Source organism: Cydia strobilella, chromosome 19, assembly GCF_947568885.1.
Source record: "Cydia strobilella chromosome 19, ilCydStro3.1, whole genome shotgun sequence".
Taxonomy (NCBI): Eukaryota; Metazoa; Arthropoda; class Insecta; order Lepidoptera; family Tortricidae; genus Cydia; species Cydia strobilella.
The window spans coordinates 2,999,013-3,019,593 of NC_086059.1; the positions used below are offsets into that span (position 1 = coordinate 2,999,013).

The window sequence follows — 20,581 nt, forward strand, 5'->3', positions numbered from 1 at the left end:
GTGAGATGTGAGGAAACTTTTTTTTTTTTTTTTAACATTTATGGCAGGAAACTTTTTAATCAAGAGGCGTATTTAAGTAATGCATAACTAAATACATAGACCTAGCATTTGTTCTGCTGCATCGTGTAGAATCTTTGTAATACAATCTTTGTCTATGGTTTTTAAAATTAAAAATATTATAATATTGTACTTTATTACATACTAATAAGGTTTACTTTGCTATAATACTTGCGTCCACGTAAAACGTCATTGATGAAACAGCGAAGGAAGGTCAAAGAGAGGTTATTGGTGTCAGACTGATTATTAGATTGAGGGTTTGATCACTGACCGGTCACGAAATTTTCGAAAACTATGCCTGGAAAATACAAAATTGTTATGGTTCGCCATGGCGAAAGTGAGTGGAATCAGAAGAATTTGTTTTGCGGATGGTTCGACGCCGATTTGAGTGATGAGGGTAAGTATGAAGACTTTTAAAGTATGCTCATTTTGTCTTGATGTTGTCTGATTAGATAATTGCCGCAGGTCGCGAGGAGGCCGTTTCCGCCGGCAAGGCGTTGAAAGCCGAAGGCTACACGTTCGACATCGCCCACACGTCGGTGTTGAAGCGAGCCCAGAACACGCTGAACTTGATGCTGAAGGAGATTAACCAGGCTGACCTGCCAGTTAGCAAGACTTGGAGACTTAACGAGAGGCACTACGGTGGACTCACCGGCCTTAACAAGGCCGAGACCGCCGCCAAATATGGAGAAGCTCAGGTAATTGTATTGTGCTTGTCTGTGTGTGGGTTGGGTTGGGGATTGATACTGACTGGCAGTGGCGTAACTAAGGGGGGGGGGGCAAGTTCCCCGTGCGCCATCCAAGGGGGGGCGCAAGAATGGCCAAAAGGCAGCAGCAGGGAAACTTTTGTCAGTCGTCGGGGGGTGCAAATTTGGTGACTGCCCCGGGCGCCATATCCTCTAGCTACGCCCCTGCTGACTGGAACATAACTAGTGAGATTCAGATTTTAATAGTTACTCCTGTCCGGTTTAAAAGTAAAATTTCGAATGAATATGTCTGATTATTCATCCCACTTTGTGCAATACAAAATACAAATAATTCCTTCAATTGTGCAGGCTGGTTGGTCGGTCATTCAACCATAATCATACATATTTTGTTTACTACTACTGTACTGTGTGTGTGTGTACTATTTTTTCGGATCCAACATGTTCTGTTTCAATAGGTTAATTATAGTTGGTCAAGCAACTTGTCAGTAGAAAAAGGTGCAAAATTCAAATTTTCTATGGGACGATATCCCTTTGCGCCTACATTTTTTTAAATTTGCCGCCTATTTCTACTGACAAGATTTGCTTGATCAACTATAATTTAATTTTATATTAATCCAATTACTTATATTTCTCTGCTTTGAAAATAACAGGAAGTTATCATAAGTCTGTAATCAACTAATCATTTACTAAATCGTTACTGCTCTAAGGATAACTACTTAGTAAAATCTTTTTCTTGTGCAATATTGTCTACCGCTATTATTATTGGCAATTGCAAAAAGTAACCCTTTCTTTATTAATCAGGTACATTAACCCTTAAATGCATAATGATGTATATATGCATCGTATATTTGATGGTCCGTGGCTCAATATGCAGCTATCCAAAATATTATTCCCTCAATCTATACAACATGACACATCTATTTCAATTTATTAAAAAGTTATACAAAAAATCATGCATTTAAGGGTTAATAACATAATAGGTTTTAGTAGTTTTAAGTTATTGTTTAAAGTCAACCTTATCTTTTAATAATCCAGGTCCAAATCTGGAGACGCAGCTTCGACGTGCCCCCTCCCCCCATGGAGAAGGACCACCCCTACTATGACACCATCGTGAATGACCCCCGCTACGCTGGTGACCCAAAACCTAACGAGTTCCCGATGTTCGAGAGCCTCAAACTCACTATTGAGCGCACACTGCCATACTGGAATGATGTTATCGTGCCACAGGTATTTAAAATTGCTTATTAATAGATATTAATCATAATTAATTCTGCTTTTTCTTGAGGCATGTCTAAAAGTACTTGGTTTAGTCATGATGAACACGTGCAGTGAGGCCTCTCCAAACATGCGATATACCGGCCCAAAAGAGTGAGATGGAGCGATAGAATGTTGAAAGCGTTGTTCTTGAGCAAACATAACCGAAAAATAAACAATTATTTGTATATGCAAATTAAAGGGATTATTTTAGTTTTTTTTAACCTTTTAACCGCCGTAGACTATATAAGACATACAAAATCGGGCTCATATCGCCACGGTCTGATAAATAAGACAAAACTTCGTGTAAACCGGTTGCAAACATTTTGAAACGAAAACGCTCAACATGCGTGCGTTCCACAAACGGGTGCGCTCGCCAGATCAGCCAGATGTGGATATTGTGGACACACCTAACACGCACTTTGCAACCGCGGCGGCGAATATTTAATTTACCTATTTGGATGAATATTTTTTTTCCAGATCAAAGAAGGCAAGAAGATTATAATCGCTGCTCACGGAAACAGCCTTCGAGGCATTGTAAAGCATTTAGATGGTGAGTTTAAAAATAAACCTTTATTTATTTTAGAATTTGACAGTAACTAATTACTTAGTTCTTGTCAAATTCTAAAATAAATTTGATTTATTAAAATCTCTGCAGACTTTTCTTGGTCTAACTCAGAGTACTTCTTACTAGGGATATACCGACTAGTCGGGAAAGCCGGCTATCCGGCCTCATTTGTAGACGGTTATTAGTCGGCGAAAATGGCATATGGTATCAGGTGGCAGTGTTGGCCGTAATTGTTAATTTTAATTAACCATTGATCAATTTTATTAACCATTAGTTCCGCCATTAACCAATTGCATTAAAGTTAATTCGGATTAAAGTTAATTCGGATTAAATTTTTGAGACGTTAATGGCCATTGAAGTTAATTCGGATTAACTTTAATTCGGATTAACTTCAATGGGCATGAAAGTCAAATAATTAATCCGAATTACTCTCAATTTGGATTAACGTCTAATAAAATTACATTCGTGATATTTTAAAATGAGAGAGCAAAATGACCCTGACTGAACCCTGGCAGTAGTAGCAGTACCTACCTACTACCTAGTAGAATTCTGGTTTGGTGCAACACAGACATACGCGGTTTTGGTCATTTAAATCGTCTTGATGAGCACTTCGGAGAGCCGTACCCATGATAGAGCTGATGCTGAACCCTGGCAGTACCTAATGGATCTAAGGTTTGGTGCAACATAGGCACAGGCTGTTTTAGTCATCCGACTCGTCTTGATGAGCACTTCGGAGAGCCGTACCCATGATAGAGCTGATGCTGAACCCTGGCAGTACCTAATGGATCTAAGGTTTGGTGCAACATAGGCACAGGCTGTTTTAGTCATCCGACTCGTCTTGATGAGCACTTCGGAGAGCCATACCAATGATAGAGCTGATGCTGAACCCTGGCAGTACCTAATGGATCTAAGGTTTGGTGCAACATAGGCACACGCTGTTTTAGTCATCCGACTCGTCTTGATGAGCACTTATGAGAGCAGTACCCATAATGGAGCTGATGCTGAACCCTGGCAGTACCTAGCGGAACTAAGGTTTGGTGCAACGTAGGCACACGCTGTTTTAGTCATCCGACTCGTCTTGATGAGCACTTAGGAGAGCAGTACCCATGATAGAGCTGATGCTGAACCCTGGCAGTACCTAGTGGATCTAAGGTTTGGTGCATCATAGGGACACGCTGTTTTAGTCACCCGACTCGTCTTGATAAGCACTTAGGAGAGCGGTACCCATGATAGAGCTGATGCTGAACCCTGGCAGTACCTAGTGGATCTAAGGTTTGGTGCAATATAGGCACACGCTGTTTTAGTCACCCGACTCGTCTTGATGAGCACTTAGGAGAGCGGTACCCATGATAGAGCTGATGCTGAACCCTGGCAGTACCTAGTGGATCTAAGGTTTGGTGCAACATAGGCACACGCTGTTTTAGTCACCCGACTCGTCTTGATGAGCACTTAGGAGAGCAGTACCCATGATAGAGCTGATGCTGAACCCTGGCAGTACCTAGTGGATCTAAGGTTTGGTGCAACATAGGCACACGCTGTTTTAGTCACCCGACTCGTCTTGATGAGCACTTAGGAGAGCAGTACCCATGATAGAGCTGATGCTGAACCCTGGCAGTACCTAGTGGATCTAAGGTTTGGTGCAACATAGGCACACGCTGTTTTAGTCACCCGACTCGTCTTGATGAGCACTTAGGAGAGCAGTACCCATAATGGAGCTGATGCTGAACCCTGGCAGTACCTCGCGGAACTAAGGTTTGGTGCAACATAGGCACACGCTGTTTTAGTCATCCGATTCGTCTTGATGAGCACTTAGGAGAGCAGTACCCATGATAGAGCTGATGCTGAACCCTGGAACTACCTAGTGGATCTAAGGTTTGGTGCAACATAGGCACACGCTGTTTTAGTCACCTGACTCGTCTTGATGAGCACTTAGGAGAGCAGTACCCATAATGGAGCTGATGCTGAACCCTGGCAGTACCTAGCGGAACTAAGGTTTGGTGCAACATAGGCACACGCTGTTTTAGTCATCCGACTCGTCTTGATGAGCACTTATGAGAGCAGTACCCATAATGGAGCTGATGCTGAACCCTGGCAGTACCTAGCGGAACTAAAGTTTGGTGCAACATAGGCACACGCTGTTTTAGTCACCCGACTCGTCTTGATGAGCACTTAGGAGAGCAGTACCCATAATGGAGCTGATGCTGAACCCTGGCAGTACCTCGCGGAACTAAGGTTTGGTGCAATATAGGCACACGCTGTTTTAGTCATCCGACTCGTCTTGATGAGCACTTATGAGAGCAGTACCCATAATGGAGCTGATGCTGAACCCTGGCAGTACCTAGCGGAACTAAGGTTTGGTGCAACGTAGGCACACGCTGTTTTAGTCATCCGACTCGTCTTGATGAGCACTTAGGAGAGCAGTACCCATGATAGAGCTGATGCTGAACCCTGGCAGTACCTAGTGGATCTAAGGTTTGGTGCAATATAGGCACACGCTGTTTTAGTCACCCGACTCGTCTTGATGAGCACTTAGGAGAGCAGTACTCATAATGTAGCTGATGCTGAACCCTGGCAGTACCTAGCGGAACTAAGGTTTGGTGCAACATAGGCACACGCTGTTTTAGTCATCCGACTCGTCTTGATGAGCACTTGGAAGAGCAGTACCCAAGATAGAGCTGATGCTGGACCCTGGCAGTACCTAATGGATCTAAGGTTTGGTGCAACATAGGCACAGGCTGTTTTAGTCATCCGACTCGTCTTGATGAGCACTTCGGAGAGCCATACCCATGATAGAGCTGATGCTGAACCCTGGCAGTACCTAATGGATCTAAGGTTTGGTGCAACATAGGCACAGGCTGTTTTAGTCATCCGACTCGTCTTGATGAGCACTTCGGAGAGCCATACCAATGATAGAGCTGATGCTGAACCCTGGCAGTACCTAATGGATCTAAGGTTTGGTGCAACATAGGCACAGGCTGTTTTAGTCATCCGACTCGTCTTGATGAGCACTTCGGAGAGCCATACCCATGATAGAGCTGATGCTGAACCCTGGCAGTACCTAATGGATCTAAGGTTTGGTGCAACATAGGCACACGCTGTTTTAGTCATCCGACTCGTCTTGATGAGCACTTATGAGAGCAGTACCCATAATGGAGCTGATGCTGAACCCTGGCAGTACCTAGCGGAACTAAGGTTTGGTGCAACGTAGGCACACGCTGTTTTAGTCATCCGACTCGTCTTGATGAGCACTTAGGAGAGCAGTACCCATGATAGAGCTGATGCTGAACCCTGGCAGTACCTAGTGGATCTAAGGTTTGGTGCATCATAGGGACACGCTGTTTTAGTCACCCGACTCGTCATGATAAGCACTTAGGAGAGCGGTACCCATGATAGAGCTGATGCTGAACCCTGGCAGTACCTAGTGGATCTAAGGTTTGGTGCAATATAGGCACACGCTGTTTTAGTCACCCGACTCGTCTTGATGAGCACTTAGGAGAGCGGTACCCATGATAGAGCTGATGCTGAACCCTGGCAGTACCTAGTGGATCTAAGGTTTGGTGCAACATAGGCACACGCTGTTTTAGTCACCCGACTCGTCTTGATGAGCACTTAGGAGAGCAGTACCCATGATAGAGCTGATGCTGAACCCTGGCAGTACCTAGTGGATCTAAGGTTTGGTGCAACATAGGCACACGCTGTTTTAGTCACCCGACTCGTCTTGATGAGCACTTAGGAGAGCAGTACCCATAATGGAGCTGATGCTGAACCCTGGCAGTACCTCGCGGAACTAAGGTTTGGTGCAACATAGGCACACGCTGTTTTAGTCATCCGATTCGTCTTGATGAGCACTTAGGAGAGCAGTACCCATGATAGAGCTGATGCTGAACCCTGGAACTACCTAGTGGATCTAAGGTTTGGTGCAACATAGGCACACGCTGTTTTAGTCACCTGACTCGTCTTGATGAGCACTTAGGAGAGCAGTACCCATAATGGAGCTGATGCTGAACCCTGGCAGTACCTAGCGGAACTAAGGTTTGGTGCAACATAGGCACACGCTGTTTTAGTCATCCGACTCGTCTTGATGAGCACTTAGGAGTGCAGTACCCATGATAGAGCTGATGCTGAACCCTGGCAGTACCTAATGGATCTAAGGTTTGGTGCAACATAGGCACACGCTGTTTTAGTCATCCGACTCGTCTTGATGAGCACTTAGGAGAGCAGTACCCATGATAGAGCTGATGCTGAACCCTGGCAGTACCTAATGGATCTAAGGTTTGGTGCAACATAGGCACACGCTGTTTTAGTCATCCGACTCGTCTTGATGAGCACTTATGAGAGCAGTACCCATAATGGAGCTGATGCTGAACCCTGGCAGTACCTAGCGGAACTAAGGTTTGGTGCAACGTAGGCACACGCTGTTTTAGTCATCCGACTCGTCTTGATGAGCACTTAGGAGAGCAGTACCCATGATAGAGCTGATGCTGAACCCTGGCAGTACCTAGTGGATCTAAGGTTTGGTGCAATATAGGCACACGCTGTTTAGTCACCCGACTCGTCTTGATGAGCACTTAGGAGAGCAGTACTCATAATGTAGCTGATGCTGAACCCTGGCAGTACCTAGCGGAACTAAGGTTTGGTGCAACATAGGCACACGCTGTTTTAGTCATCCGACTCGTCTTGATGAGCACTTGGAAGAGCAGTACCCAAGATAGAGCTGATGCTGGACCCTGGCAGTACCTAATGGATCTAAGGTTTGGTGCAACATAGGCACACGCTGTTTTAGTCATCCGACTCGTCTTGATGAGCACTTAGGAGAGCAGTACCCATGATAGAGCTGATGCTGAACCCTGGCAGTACCTAATGGATCTAAGGTTTGGTGCAACATAGGCACACGCTGTTTTAGTCATCCGACTCGTCTTGATGAGCACTTAGGAGAGCAGTACCCATGATAGAGCTGATGCTGAACCCTGGCAGTACCTAATGGATCTAAGGTTTGGTGCGACATAGGCACACGCTGTTTTAGTCATCCGACTCGTCTTGATGAGCACTTATGAGAGCAGTACCCATAATGGAGCTGATGCTGAACCCTGGCAGTACCTAGCGGAACTAAGGTTTGGTGCAACGTAGGCACACGCTGTTTTAGTCATCCGACTCGTCTTGATGAGCACTTAGGAGAGCAGTACCCATGATAGAGCTGATGCTGAACCCTGGCAGTACCTAGTGGATCTAGGGTTTGGTGCAACATAGGCACACGCTGTTTTAGTCATCCGACTCGTCTTGATGAGCACTTAGGAGAGCAGTACCCATGATAGAGCTGATGCTGAACCCTGGCAGTACCTAGTGGATCTAAGGTTTGGTGCATCATAGGCACGCGCTGTTTTGGTCATCCGACTCGTCTTGATGAGCACTTAGGAGAGCAGTACCCATGATAGAGCTGATGCTGAACCCTGGCAATACCTAGTGGATCTAAGGTAGGTGGTAAGGCTCTATCATGGGTACCGCTCTCCTAAGTGCTCATCAAGACGAGTCGGGTGACTAAAACAGCGTGTGCCTATGTTGCACCAAACCTTAGATCCACTAGGTACTGCCAGGGTTCAGCATCAGCTCTATCATGGGTACTGCTCTTCTAAGTGCTCATCAAGACGAGTCGGATGACCTAAACAGCGCGTGCCTATGTTGCACCAAACCTTAGATCCACTATGTACTGCCAGGGTTCAGCATCAGCTCCATTATGGGTACTGCTCTCCGAAGTGCTCATCAAGACGAGTCGGATGACTAAAACAGCCTGTGCCTATGTTGCACCAAACCTTAGATCCATTAGGTACTGCCAGGGTTCAGCATCAGCTCTATCATGGGTATGGCTCTCCGAAGTGCTCATCAAGACGAGTCGGATGACTAAAACAGCGTGTGCCTATGTTGCACCAAACCTTAGATCCACTAGGTAGTGCCAGGGTTCAGCATCAGCTCTATCATGGGTACTGCTCTCCTAAGTGCTCATCAAGACGAGTCGGATGACTAAAACAGCGTGTGTCTATGTTGCACCAAACCTTAGTTCCGCTAGGTACTGCCAGGGTTCAGCATCAGCTCCATTATGGGTACTGCTCTCCTAAGTGCTCATCAAGACGAGTCGGGTGACTAAAACAGCGTGTGCCTATGTTGTACCAAACCTTAGATCCACTAGGTACTGCCAGGGTTCAGCATCAGCTCTATCATGGGTACTGCTCTCCTAAGTGCTCATCAAGACGAGTCGGATGACTAAAACAGCGTGTGCCTATGTTGCACCAAACCCTGGATCCACTAGGTACTGCCAGGGTTCAGCATCAGCTCTATCATGGGTACTGCACTCCTAAGTGCTCATCAAGACGAGTCGGATGACTAAAACAGCGTGTGCCTATGTTGCACCAAACCCTAGATCCACTAGGTACTGCCAGGGTTCAGCATCAGCTCTATCATGGGTACTGCTCTACTAAGTGCTCATCAAGACGAGTCGGGTGACTAAAACAGCGTGTGCCTATGTTGCACCAAACCTTAGATCCACTAGGTAGTGCCAGGGTTCAGCATCAGCTCTATCATGGGTACTGCTCTCCTAAGTGCTCATCAAGACGAGTCGGATGACTAAAACAGCGTGTGCCTATGTTGCACCAAACCTTAGTTCCACTAGGTACTGCCAGGGTTCAGCATCAGCTCCATTATGGGTACTGCTCTCCTAAGTGCTCATCAAGACGAGTCGGGTGACTAAAACAGCGTGTGCCTATGTTGTACCAAACCTTAGATCCACTAGGTACTGCCAGGGTTCAGCATCAGCTCTATCATGGGTACTGCTCTCCTAAGTGCTCATCAAGACGAGTCGGATGACTAAAACAGCGTGTGCCTATGTTGCACCAAACCCTGGATCCACTAGGTACTGCCAGGGTTCAGCATCAGCTCTATCATGGGTACTGCACTCCTAAGTGCTCATCAAGACGAGTCGGATGACTAAAACAGCGTGTGCCTATGTTGCACCAAATCCTAGATCCACTAGGTACTGCCAGGGTTCAGCATCAGCTCTATCATGGTTACTGCTCTTCTAAGTGCTCCTCAAGACGAGTCGGATGACCAAAACAGCGCGTGCCTATGTTGCACCAAACCTTACTTCCACTATGTACTGCCAGGGTTCAGCATCAGCTCTATCATGGGTACCGCTCTACTAAGTGCTCATCAAGACGAGTCAGATGACCAAAACAGCGCGTGCCTATGTTGCACCAAACCTTAGATCCACTAGGTACTGCCAGGGTGCAGCATCACTCCTGTGGAACATCGGGTACGACTGGGCGCTGAGGGGGGCCAACTTGCCGGGGGTGAGCGTGACCTGTTACGCCGACGATACCCTGGTAACGGCTCGAGGCATCAGCTTCAGGGAGGCGTCACTTCTGGCCACAGCGGGAGTAGCGTCGGTCGTGGCTCGGATTAGGAGGCTGGGGCTGGAAGTTGCTCTAAATAAATCAGAGGCCTTGTGTTTTCATGGGCCTCGGAAAGCCCCTCCGGCGGGTTCCAGCTTAATGGTGGGGGGAACGTCCATTGGTGTTAAGTCGACAATGCGGTACCTAGGCATAGTCCTTGACAGCCGTTGGACGTTCAAGAAACACTTTGAGGGACTTGCTCCCAAACTAATTGGAGCGGCGTCGGCACTTAGCCGGCTTCTACCGAACGTCGGTGGGCCGAATGTGGGCTGCAGGAAACTGTACGCGGGTGTAGTGCGGTCCATGGCCCTATATGGGGCGCCCATTTGGGCCTTCTCCCTGACCGCCGAAAATCAGGCCCAATTGCGAAGGCCACAGCGTGTCATGGCGGTCAGGATGGTGAGGGCATACCGCTCCGTCTCCTACGAGGCAGCGTGCGTGTTGGCGGGGACTCCGCCTTGGGACCTCGACGCAGCAGTGCTCGCTGATGTTTATTGGCGTGTCACTGAGGCGCGGGCTGAGGGGATCCAACCACCTCTGGAGGAGGTCAGACGGTGGAGACTTGACTCCCGTCGAGTGCTCCTCCACAAGTGGAATGAAAGGTTGGAGGCGCCAAGTGCCGGCCACTGGACTGTCGAAGCCATCCGACCCGTTCTGGAGCGATGGGTCAAAAGAAAGGGGGGGTTCCTCTCCTTCCACCTTACCCAGGTCCTCTCGGGACACGGTTGTTTCGGGAGATACCTGTGTAGGAGGGCGGGACGGGAACCAACGACGCAGTGCCACCACTGCGGCGACGCTGAAGACACAGCGCTACACACGCTGGCTGGATGCCCAGCGTGGGCGGAGCAGCGGGCCGCACTCGTGGCCGCAGTGGGAAGAGACCTCTCCTTGCCAGCGGTGGTGAAAGCCATGCTTGGTGGGGAGAGTCTATGGAAGGCGGTGGCCTCTTTCTGTGAGGACGTGATGGTGCAGAAGGAGGCAGCGGAACGCGGCAGGGAGGAAGATCCGACCTCTCAGCCAATGCGCCGCAAGCGCGTGGGGCGGCGGCGGTTGGCATACGACCGCCGGTTACCCCCATAAGGGTCCCTGTGGGCGGCAGGCTCGGGGACGTCTGTCGCCTACACAAAGGTCCCTGCGTGGGCGGGCGCAAACAAGGCGCCCATTGAGGTGAAGGCACAAGAGCCGGGTCCGAGTCCGGACGGCCGCTGGCGAGGTTGCGGAAGAGTACTTCGGCGTTCCTGGGACCTCGCCGTATAGCAGTGAGGCGGCAACAGAGGGGGTTTAGTGGGTAAACCATGGGTCCCATTAGCCTGTATGGGAGTCCCACATAACCATCCCAGGCCCGTCCCTGCGCCTGGGTGGTATGCGTAACGCATTCCCCCTCTATAAAAAAAAAAAATAAAAAAAAAAAAATAAAAAAAAAAAAAAAAAAAAAAAAAGGGTGCAGCATCAGCTCTATCATGGGTACTGCTATCCTAAGTGCTCATCAAGACGAGTCGGACGACCTAAACAGCGCGTGCCTATGTTGCACCAAACCTTAGATCCACTAGGTACTGCCAGGGTTCAGCATCAGCTCTATCATGGGTACCGCTCTACTAAGTGCTCATCAAGACGAGTCGGGTGACTAAAACAGCGTGTGCCTATGTTGCACCAAACCTTAGATCCACTAGGTACTGCCAGGGTTCAGCATCAGCTCTATCATGGGTACTGCTCTCCTAAGTGCTCATCAAGACGAGTCGGATGACTAAAACAGCGTGTGCCTATGTTGCACCAAACCTTAGACCCACTAGGTACTGCCAGGGTTCAGCATCAGCTCTATCATGGGTACTGCTCTTCTAAGTGCTCATCAAGACGAGTCGGATGACCTAAACAGCGCGTGCCTATGTTGCACCAAACCTTAGATCCACTAGGTACTGCCAGGGTGCAGCATCAGCTCTATCATGGGTACCGCTCTCCTAAGTGCTCATCAAGACGAGTCAGATGACCGAAACAGCGCGTGCCTATGTTGCACCAAACCTTAGATCCACTAGGTACTGCCAGGGTTCAGCATCAGCTCTATCATGGGTACCGCTCTCCTAAGTGCTCATCAAGACGAGTCGGGTGACTAAAATAGCGTGTGCCTATGTTGCACCAAACCTTAGACCCACTAGGTACTGCCAGGGTTCAGCATCAGCTCTATCATGGGTACTGCTCTTCTAAGTGCTCATCAAGACGAGTCGGATGACCTAAACAGCGCGTGCCTATGTTGCACCAAACCTTAGATCCACTAGGTACTGCCAGGGTGCAGCATCAGCTCTATCATGGGTACCGCTCTCCTAAGTGCTCATCAAGACGAGTCAGATGACCGAAACAGCGCGTGCCTATGTTGCACCAAACCTTAGATCCACTAGGTACTGCCAGGGTTCAGCATCAGCTCTATCATGGGTACCGCTCTCCTAAGTGCTCATCAAGACGAGTCGGGTGACTAAAATAGCGTGTGCCTATGTTGCACCAAACCTTAGATCCACTAGGTACTGCCAGGGTTCAGCATCAGCTCTATCATGGGTACTGCTCTCCTAAGTGCTCATCAAGACGAGTCGGATGACTAAAACAGCGTGTGCCTATGTTGCACCAAACCTTAGATCCACTAGGTAGTGCCAGGGTTCAGCATCAGCTCTATCATGGGTACTGCTCTCCTAAGTGCTCATCAAGACGAGTCGGGTGACTAAAACAGCGTGTGCCTATGTTGCACCAAACCTTAGATCCACTAGGTACTGCCAGGGTTCAGCATCAGCTCTATCATGGGTACCGCTCTCCTAAGTGCTCATCAAGACGAGTCGGGTGACTAAAACAGCGTGTGCCTATGTTGCACCAAACCTTAGATCCACTAGGTACTGCCAGGGTTCAGCATCAGCTCTATCATGGGTACTGCTCTCCTAAGTGCTCATCAAGACGAGTCGGGTGACTAAAACAGCGTGTGCCTTTGTTGCACCAAACCTTAGATCCACTAGGTACTGCCAGGGTTCAGCATCAGCTCCATTATGGGTACTGCTCTCCTAAGTGCTCATCAAGACGAGTCGGGTGACTAAAACAGCGTGTGCCTATGTTGCACCAAACCTTAGATCCACTAGGTACTGCTAGGGTTCAGCATCAGCTCTATCATGGGTACCGCTCTCCTAAGTGCTCATCAAGACGAGTCGGGTGACTAAAACAGCGTGTGCCTATGTTGCACCAAACCTTAGATCCACTAGGTAGTGCCAGGGTTCAGCATCAGCTCTATCATGGGTACTGCTCTCCTAAGTGCTCATCAAGACGAGTCGGATGACTAAAACAGCGTGTGCCTATGTTGCACCAAACCTTAGTTCCGCTAGGTACTGCCAGGGTTCAGCATCACCTCCATTATGGGTACTGCTCTCCTAAGTGCTCATCAAGACGAGTCGGGTGACTAAAACAGCGTGTGCCTATGTTGCACCAAACCTTAGATCCATTAGGTACTGCCAGGGTTCAGCATCAGCTCTATCATGGGTATGGCTCTCCGAAGTGCTCATTAAGACGAGTCGGATGACTAAAACAGCGTGTGCCTATGTTGCACCAAACCTTAGATCCATTAGGTACTGCCAGGGTTCAGCATCAGCTCTATCGTGGGTACGGCTCTCCGAAGTGCTCATCAAGACGATTTAAATGACCAAAACCGCGTATGTCTGTGTTGCACCAAACCAGAATTCTACTAGGTAGTAGGTAGGTACTGCTACTACTGCCAGGGTTCAGTCAGGGTCATTTTGCTGTCTCATTTTAAAATATCACGAATGTAATTTTATTAGACGTTGATGCAATTGAGAGTAATTCTAATAAATTTTTAGAAACTTTAATGGCCATTGAAGTTAATCCGAATTAAAGTTAATCCGAATTAACTTCAATGGCCATTAACGTCTCAAAAATTTAATCCGAATTAACTTTAATCCGAATTAACTTTAATCCGAATTAAATGGCTAATGGTTAATGGCCATTAACCTTTTTAATTGTTAATTTTTAATGGTTAATGGCATTAGCGTTCGGCCAACACTGTCAGGTGGGAATAATTTTCTCATCTGTTAGGAACCATTGGGAAGAGAATTAATTTACTTTGGTGATAACCACTGATTTTTATTATCCCTTTTACGAACCTGATAGCCAGAATTTTAACATCAATCAATTTTTTTTTTAATTCGACTGTTGTAAAAAGGTCTCAGCGACGCCGCCATCATGGAACTCAACCTGCCCACGGGCATCCCGTTCGTGTACGAGTTGGACGAGGATATGAAGCCGACGGACTCCATGCAGTTCCTCGGTGACGAGGAGACGGTCAAGAAGGCCATGGCCGCCGTCGCCGCTCAGGGCAAGGCTAAGTAGAGATTGGAACTTATTCTTTTTGTGTAAGGTGTATTGAGTTATACCCGTGATTTTATTTATTGAATGTGATGTGATTTCATTCGAAGTTTAAACGAGTGCATCAACATGTTGGTTTGATATTTTCGTGCCAGCAAATTGACAAATAAGTTAACTCATTTGCGCTTTCTTCTACTCTTAAGGATTTGTAAAGTTGATGCACTTTTTTATAAGCAGTCAAAAATGACGTAGGACTAAAAGATATTCGTAATCAGTGTAAGGCAATATTCGACAGAATTCAGGCAAAGGAGTAAATAAGCATGAACTTTTATCAGCCTGTCATAGATATTTAGATGTTTTTATTCTATAAGACAGGAAATAGACAATACAGACATCTTTTTATAATACGTTTTGATGTTGTTCTATGTATAAATAAGTAACAATCTCGAATAGTTTGCCATTGCACTGTCAAAATATTCTAATATATGCTCTGAGGATAATAAATTAATCATATATCACTGAATATGTATATGCAAGTCATATAACAAGTTGAAATGTAGTAATAAGAGTACTTTTATTTATTTAATAGTAATGATTGTGAGAGTAAAATAAACTGTTATGATGTAAAGTTTGTTTTATTAGGTTGGTAAACTATCTTTTAAGCCCTTTACAACTTCATCCATGTTTACATCTGCGGTAGTATTTTCTTTTTCTGTAGTAAACTTTTTTCCTGTATATTTAGGAAAAGCTTTCTGTTTTCTATTTGTAAACATGAATTGTTTTTGTTCAGTGACTTTATCAACATCCATAGAGCTATCTTCATTCGGCTTTTTATTTTTTGGTTTACTCTTTTTGTTTTTAGGCTTTTGGTCGAATCGGAAATCTTTGGGCATTTTGTGAACATTAACACAGTGTTGTAGACGTTCTTCTGCATTCATGAATTTTTCTTTGCATTCTTCTATATAACAGCAATACTGAAATGGAAGGTTTAATTTAATGTAACTGCACAAATTAAATGATGAAATACATAGTAGCCAGTAGGTAAATTTACAGCCGCTGGCAGAAATATATCAATATACACTTCTATAAATAGAGTTGTTTTTACTTAGATAATTATTACTTATTTGTACTGATATATTAGGTGTCACATTACCTACTCTTAGAATTACTCCAAGATGTTTTTAGAACCGAAAACGGCGATTAACTCTAAATAATACTCGAATGAGGGTCATTTTATTTATTAAAGTTACTACTTTTTTTATTTGGAAAAATGTATTTTATTTCTACTCAGAATCACGAGCTGCTTCAATTCTAATAGAAGAAAAAAGTGTCCTAGGATTTTATTTAGTTACTATTTCTCATAGACTGTAGCGGTAATAGAATTTTGGCCTTTTGGGACACTGTTTGAAGTGAAAACTTCTTTAGCGGCGCTGTGCACTTGTTGTGATGGGGAAAAAATATAGAAAAAATGTTAAACTCGCGACAGATTTCGCGACAGGTCACGTGACCGACAGATCGAAAATTGGTAAGACGGACACGTGACCTGATCGAAATTATGGATGGAAGTTGATTTTTCTGAGATTTTTTATTTAATTGTAATAATTTTTTATAATATTGTAATATTTTTTTAAATAATTGTAATAGTTTTGAAGTGTAATTTTTTTTATGTAATATAAATTGTTATGTTTGTGTATGATAGCGCAATAAATTAATATTGTTGAAGTGATTGATATTTTGGAATGGTTAGGAAATAATTTTGCACGAATAGCTTTAATTACTTATCAGAATAAAAGTACTATGTGGTAAGATACGATATTCAAGTTTTCACTTCTGCCGGCACTCCCGGAGTACAACCCGTTGTTTTTTTCTTCTTCTTGAGCTCGTAATTGAGTAGAAATAACATAAAATTCCTTAAATTTGAGATATAAGTGTAGTGTACAACTTTAAATAACGTCACATTACACTATGATTCCACATAGCTTACCGAAGGTTTCTTAGTAGCCAGCACAGCGAAGAACGAGTCATGCTGTTCCTGTATATGCAAGTCTAACAGATGCGGCGATGGGAGGACTTTTTTGCATTGACTGCACGAGTATCTATGTGAGGCGTTGTAATGGTTCTCGAATTCTAATAGACATTCTGTTGAGAACTGGCATCCGGGAATGCTGCATGTGGATTTTATCCTGAAAAGATGTAAAAAATGAGGGCTACCGTTTTTGTGCTTACCAGTTGGTGCCACTGTAGATGTAGGTCCAGAAAAACAGATCTGAAAATTCTTCTATGCTTATTTTTATAAAATCAATACGTTCTAATATACACAAAGGTATTTTTCCCTCACTAGCTCGGAAAGCCGTCTTTTATCCTTTAAAACAAGCGGGGAAAAACGCATTTTATCCACTAGTGGGGAAAGTAATTTGACCTTGGATGGAGCGTGTTTAAATAGCTTTTGACAGATAACAAAACGTAAAACGCTCATAATAATGGTTCTTTCCATATTAATTATCATTAAATAAATGGTTTCAGAATTTAATAAAGAAATACCAAATTTAGCTTTATTTATTATGACTTAATGATTTTAAATCATAAACCTTAAATTCCATAAGAAACATTTGTTTTTTTAAATGATGTTGAATGTAATTCTGAACTGAACGCACAAGTTGAGTCGATGCAATTTAAAAACGCATCATCAGAAATGTCAACATTGTCAACAAAAAATTTCTCACAGACTCCGACACGACAACTTCCAGAGTTTTCTGTTATAATATCGTATTATTGTAAAAAAATTAGTGATTCCAGTGATGAAGATGATCTAACGCCTGTGGATGTTGCACTTTCCTCGCTATTGTCAGGGAAAAAGTTTTGTGTTACACACGGGTGCAAATGTATTTTACTTCTCGTGTGTTTAAACACTCGCTACGCTCAGGATTCTATTTTAGAACCACGCTTCGCTCGTGGTTCAACTATAAAATCCTTTCGCTTGCTCGTGTTTCAATTCCACACTCGCGGGTAAAATACAACTTTGCACCCTTGTATAACAAATAACTATTTAACGTCCAAATGTGCCATTTTTTCAAACTGTTTAATTTTGCAAATTTTTTAGTTGGCACTTTTTTTTAAACCACTAACATTTATTGAGCTATATCTATTGTTTACCATGATTAATTTCTCAACGATGGACAAAGATTTACCACAATTATGAAAAAGGAATGAAAATTCCCGATAAAAAAGCTTGAAACCCCCAAAACTTCTATGCATTTGACATTTTTAAAGACCTCCATCTACACTAGTACCCCTAGCGGTGAAATTAAACGCGGTAGCCCTCATTGTAAGGCTGTAAGCTATGATTTTATAACTCAGATAAGTACTAAAAATACATTATCAGCCTATTACCAGCCTTCCAGTTAAAGCCCAAACTTAAATTGTATTTTGAACTTCACCAAATATAGCAATATCCTCGTCCTGCCCAATGTGATTTATAAAGGACATATTCAATTTTTAGCAAGATGAATGAAAAGCCTGGATAGGTTGAGTTTACACTGAAACTTCTTGGTTTTTAGGTATTCCAAACGTGAAATAAAGGAATATGGACTCTATTTTCCAAAAAAATGGTTTAAATGGCTTAAACTGAGTATGGTGGGCAGAACTAGGGTAGTTATAGTCTATACTTAAATTCACACATATCCTCTTTGTTCACACGTAAGACTTACATTTCATGACACAGTTCCTCTTCATCCTCATCTCGTACTCCGAGCCGCGGCAGTGGCAGGTCGTCTTTAAACAAGTCGTCGGTGAGCTTCCGTCGACCCACGCCATATTCTTTCAACTTCTCTATTAGGACCAGTCTGTCCATTGCGATCGGTCACGACTGTCGATATAAGTAAACATTATAAACAATGTTAAAGCACATGAAAGATATATAGGAGTACGGTTGAAAAAACCCGGAAAAATTCCCGTCTTTTTCTAAAAGCCATATTTTTTAGTTTTATTCGGAAAAAAACAATGTCACAGTGTCATATTTTTCCGATAAAAACTGAAAAATACGGAAAAAACGAAAATTTCAAAACGTCCTGAAAACAAAAAAAGATTTGATTTTTTCGAACAGGTACGGGAAGAATTCCCGTTTTTTTTGTAAAACCCATGTTTTTCAGTTTTATTCGGAAAAAAACAATATCACAGTGTCTATATTTTTCCGATAAAAACTCAAAAATACGGATAAAAACGAAAATTTCAAAACGTCCTGAAAAAAAAAAACGATTTGATGTTTTTCGACAATTTTCAACCCTATATGGGACAAGGGAGTAACGAACTAACGACGGGGATTCTTCATAATTACAAAATAAAATTTTTGCTCGATACAATATGAAACCGAAAAAAACACAAACCATCCTGGGCATATCCCTCAGGCATGTCCCGCCCCTACTATAGCAGTTTAGTTAACAGTTTCTAGGAAATCCTCTTTGAGATATTTCATACAAAATTCTCGCTGACATGGATACATTTTATTATTAGATTAATTTAGTAACTGAGGTATAATTGATACTTCAGAATCTTCAGATGTATAGGTAGGTATTGGAAATGATTAGATTGATAATGCAAACAACCTTTGTTTACAGTAGATAAAGGTGCATCGCCATATGTACCGCAAACTTTTGTGAAGCAGCACGGTAAGTAGGTAACTTACCAATTAAGTTACTTAATGTTGCACAAGTTGTTCGACATTTGCTCCACAAAACTGCGGTGTGGAGTTGATATGGATTCACCTTAAGGCTTAAACCAATGACGTAAAATTAAAGTGAATGAGATTATCAGTCTACTCTACAGTAAGTAGGTACAAACAAACCGAGCTCTCCTACTTTGTACCAAGGCCATTGTTGTTTTGATTGAATGGTTTTAAACAGATATGTGCCTATAGGTAGGACTGGTAGGAGGGGCAGATACTACTTTAATCTTGGAGCTTAAGACCATTATACATTGACCTTCAATGTATGCTTGTTATAAAATCATTATATTTTTTTTAAACTTATTACCTACCTTATAGGATAGTTAAATATATGTTTTTGAAATTATGCAGGCTGTTTATTTTTGTCACCTGTAATAATTTATTGCGCCATCATACTGAGTAACTTTTACTATGGGAAAAAAATTGGCTGTTTCGTTTTGGCTGGTATGATGTTGATATTTTGTATGGGAGTCAATATTTTTTTCGCAATTTCGGGGTTGGTTCCATAGTTAATTCAGCAAAACAACCTGTACCTACATATAATTCTACTCTACTACATTTTTTTAAACCTATCTATAATTGTATTATATGGCGTAACGGCGTAACTATCTACTGGCATTGCATTAGGCACTATCTTTGTAGGTAGGTATTTATATTAATTAGCTGTCAGCTTGGCTGGCCCATTATGACATATTTATAAATAATACATAACACAAGATAACGTATCGTCAACGTTACTTCCTCAATTTACATTGGCGATTGTATCCCGCTAGTTCTCCCATCAATGATTAAAAAATACCGCGAGTCATCGTGACTCTACGATAACCCCAGCGAGACTAGCTAGACGTTAATATTACGATTTTCCTTGACAAATAAATTAGTGATCTAGTAGTCGCTGCGGCAACCGGTGTTAGTGGAATTGTATAATAATAGATCTTTAGTTATTAACAAACTTTATTGCAATGGCTGATTTACGCAGACGAAAGGTAAGATAAATTAAAATTATTAGTGTCATTATAAACAAATCTTTAATTAGAGGCTTTTGTGATGTGTGTATAAAATAAACTTAGTTTGGTTAGTTTTTATTTCAATTCTCTCAAAGGGGGCTAGCAAAAGCTTATCATGTGTGTAACCTAAACTTTTCTTGAATTGGTAATTAAATTAACTAGTACTATGTAACATAATAATTAACCTTAACCTTCAATTACTTAAAATTTCTAATTAAGACAATTAAGTATCATTTACAAAATAAAATACATACACGCGTCAAGCTGTATTCACACGCTGCAGCACAAGCACATCCTTTTCATAAACAAAGTAGAATAATTGGAGAATTACACTTTTTTTTTAAAACGCCTTAATTTTTCGGTCCAAGCTATTTAAGGTAGTCTTTACATCGATTAAAGCTTTTGCCAGCAGCATACCACCATTAATAAACGCGCTTAAACAGCTTCACTGACATATATATTTTTGACAGTTGTATTGTATTTTT

General features: G+C 43.4%; 2 protein-coding genes across 2 annotated transcripts; one reads left to right on the forward strand and one right to left on the reverse strand.

The window, feature by feature from the left end:
• Positions 1–289: 289 nt before the first annotated feature.
• LOC134750054 (phosphoglycerate mutase 2-like) lies at positions 290–14,997 on the forward strand. Its single transcript, XM_063685142.1, has 5 exons — positions 290–454; positions 523–755; positions 1,800–1,991; positions 2,499–2,571; positions 14,227–14,997. The coding sequence occupies exons 1-5, from the start codon at positions 352–354 to the stop codon at positions 14,391–14,393; spliced, it is 768 nt and encodes a 255-aa protein (XP_063541212.1). The 5' UTR covers positions 290–351; the 3' UTR covers positions 14,394–14,997.
• LOC134750056 (protein lethal(2)k10201) lies at positions 14,986–20,397 on the reverse strand. Its single transcript, XM_063685145.1, has 4 exons — positions 20,351–20,397; positions 18,077–18,234; positions 16,354–16,552; positions 14,986–15,343 (listed from the first exon to the last, which is right to left on the reverse strand). The coding sequence occupies exons 2-4, from the start codon at positions 18,217–18,219 to the stop codon at positions 15,008–15,010; spliced, it is 678 nt and encodes a 225-aa protein (XP_063541215.1). The 5' UTR covers positions 18,220–18,234; positions 20,351–20,397; the 3' UTR covers positions 14,986–15,007.
• Positions 20,398–20,581: the final 184 nt, after the last annotated feature.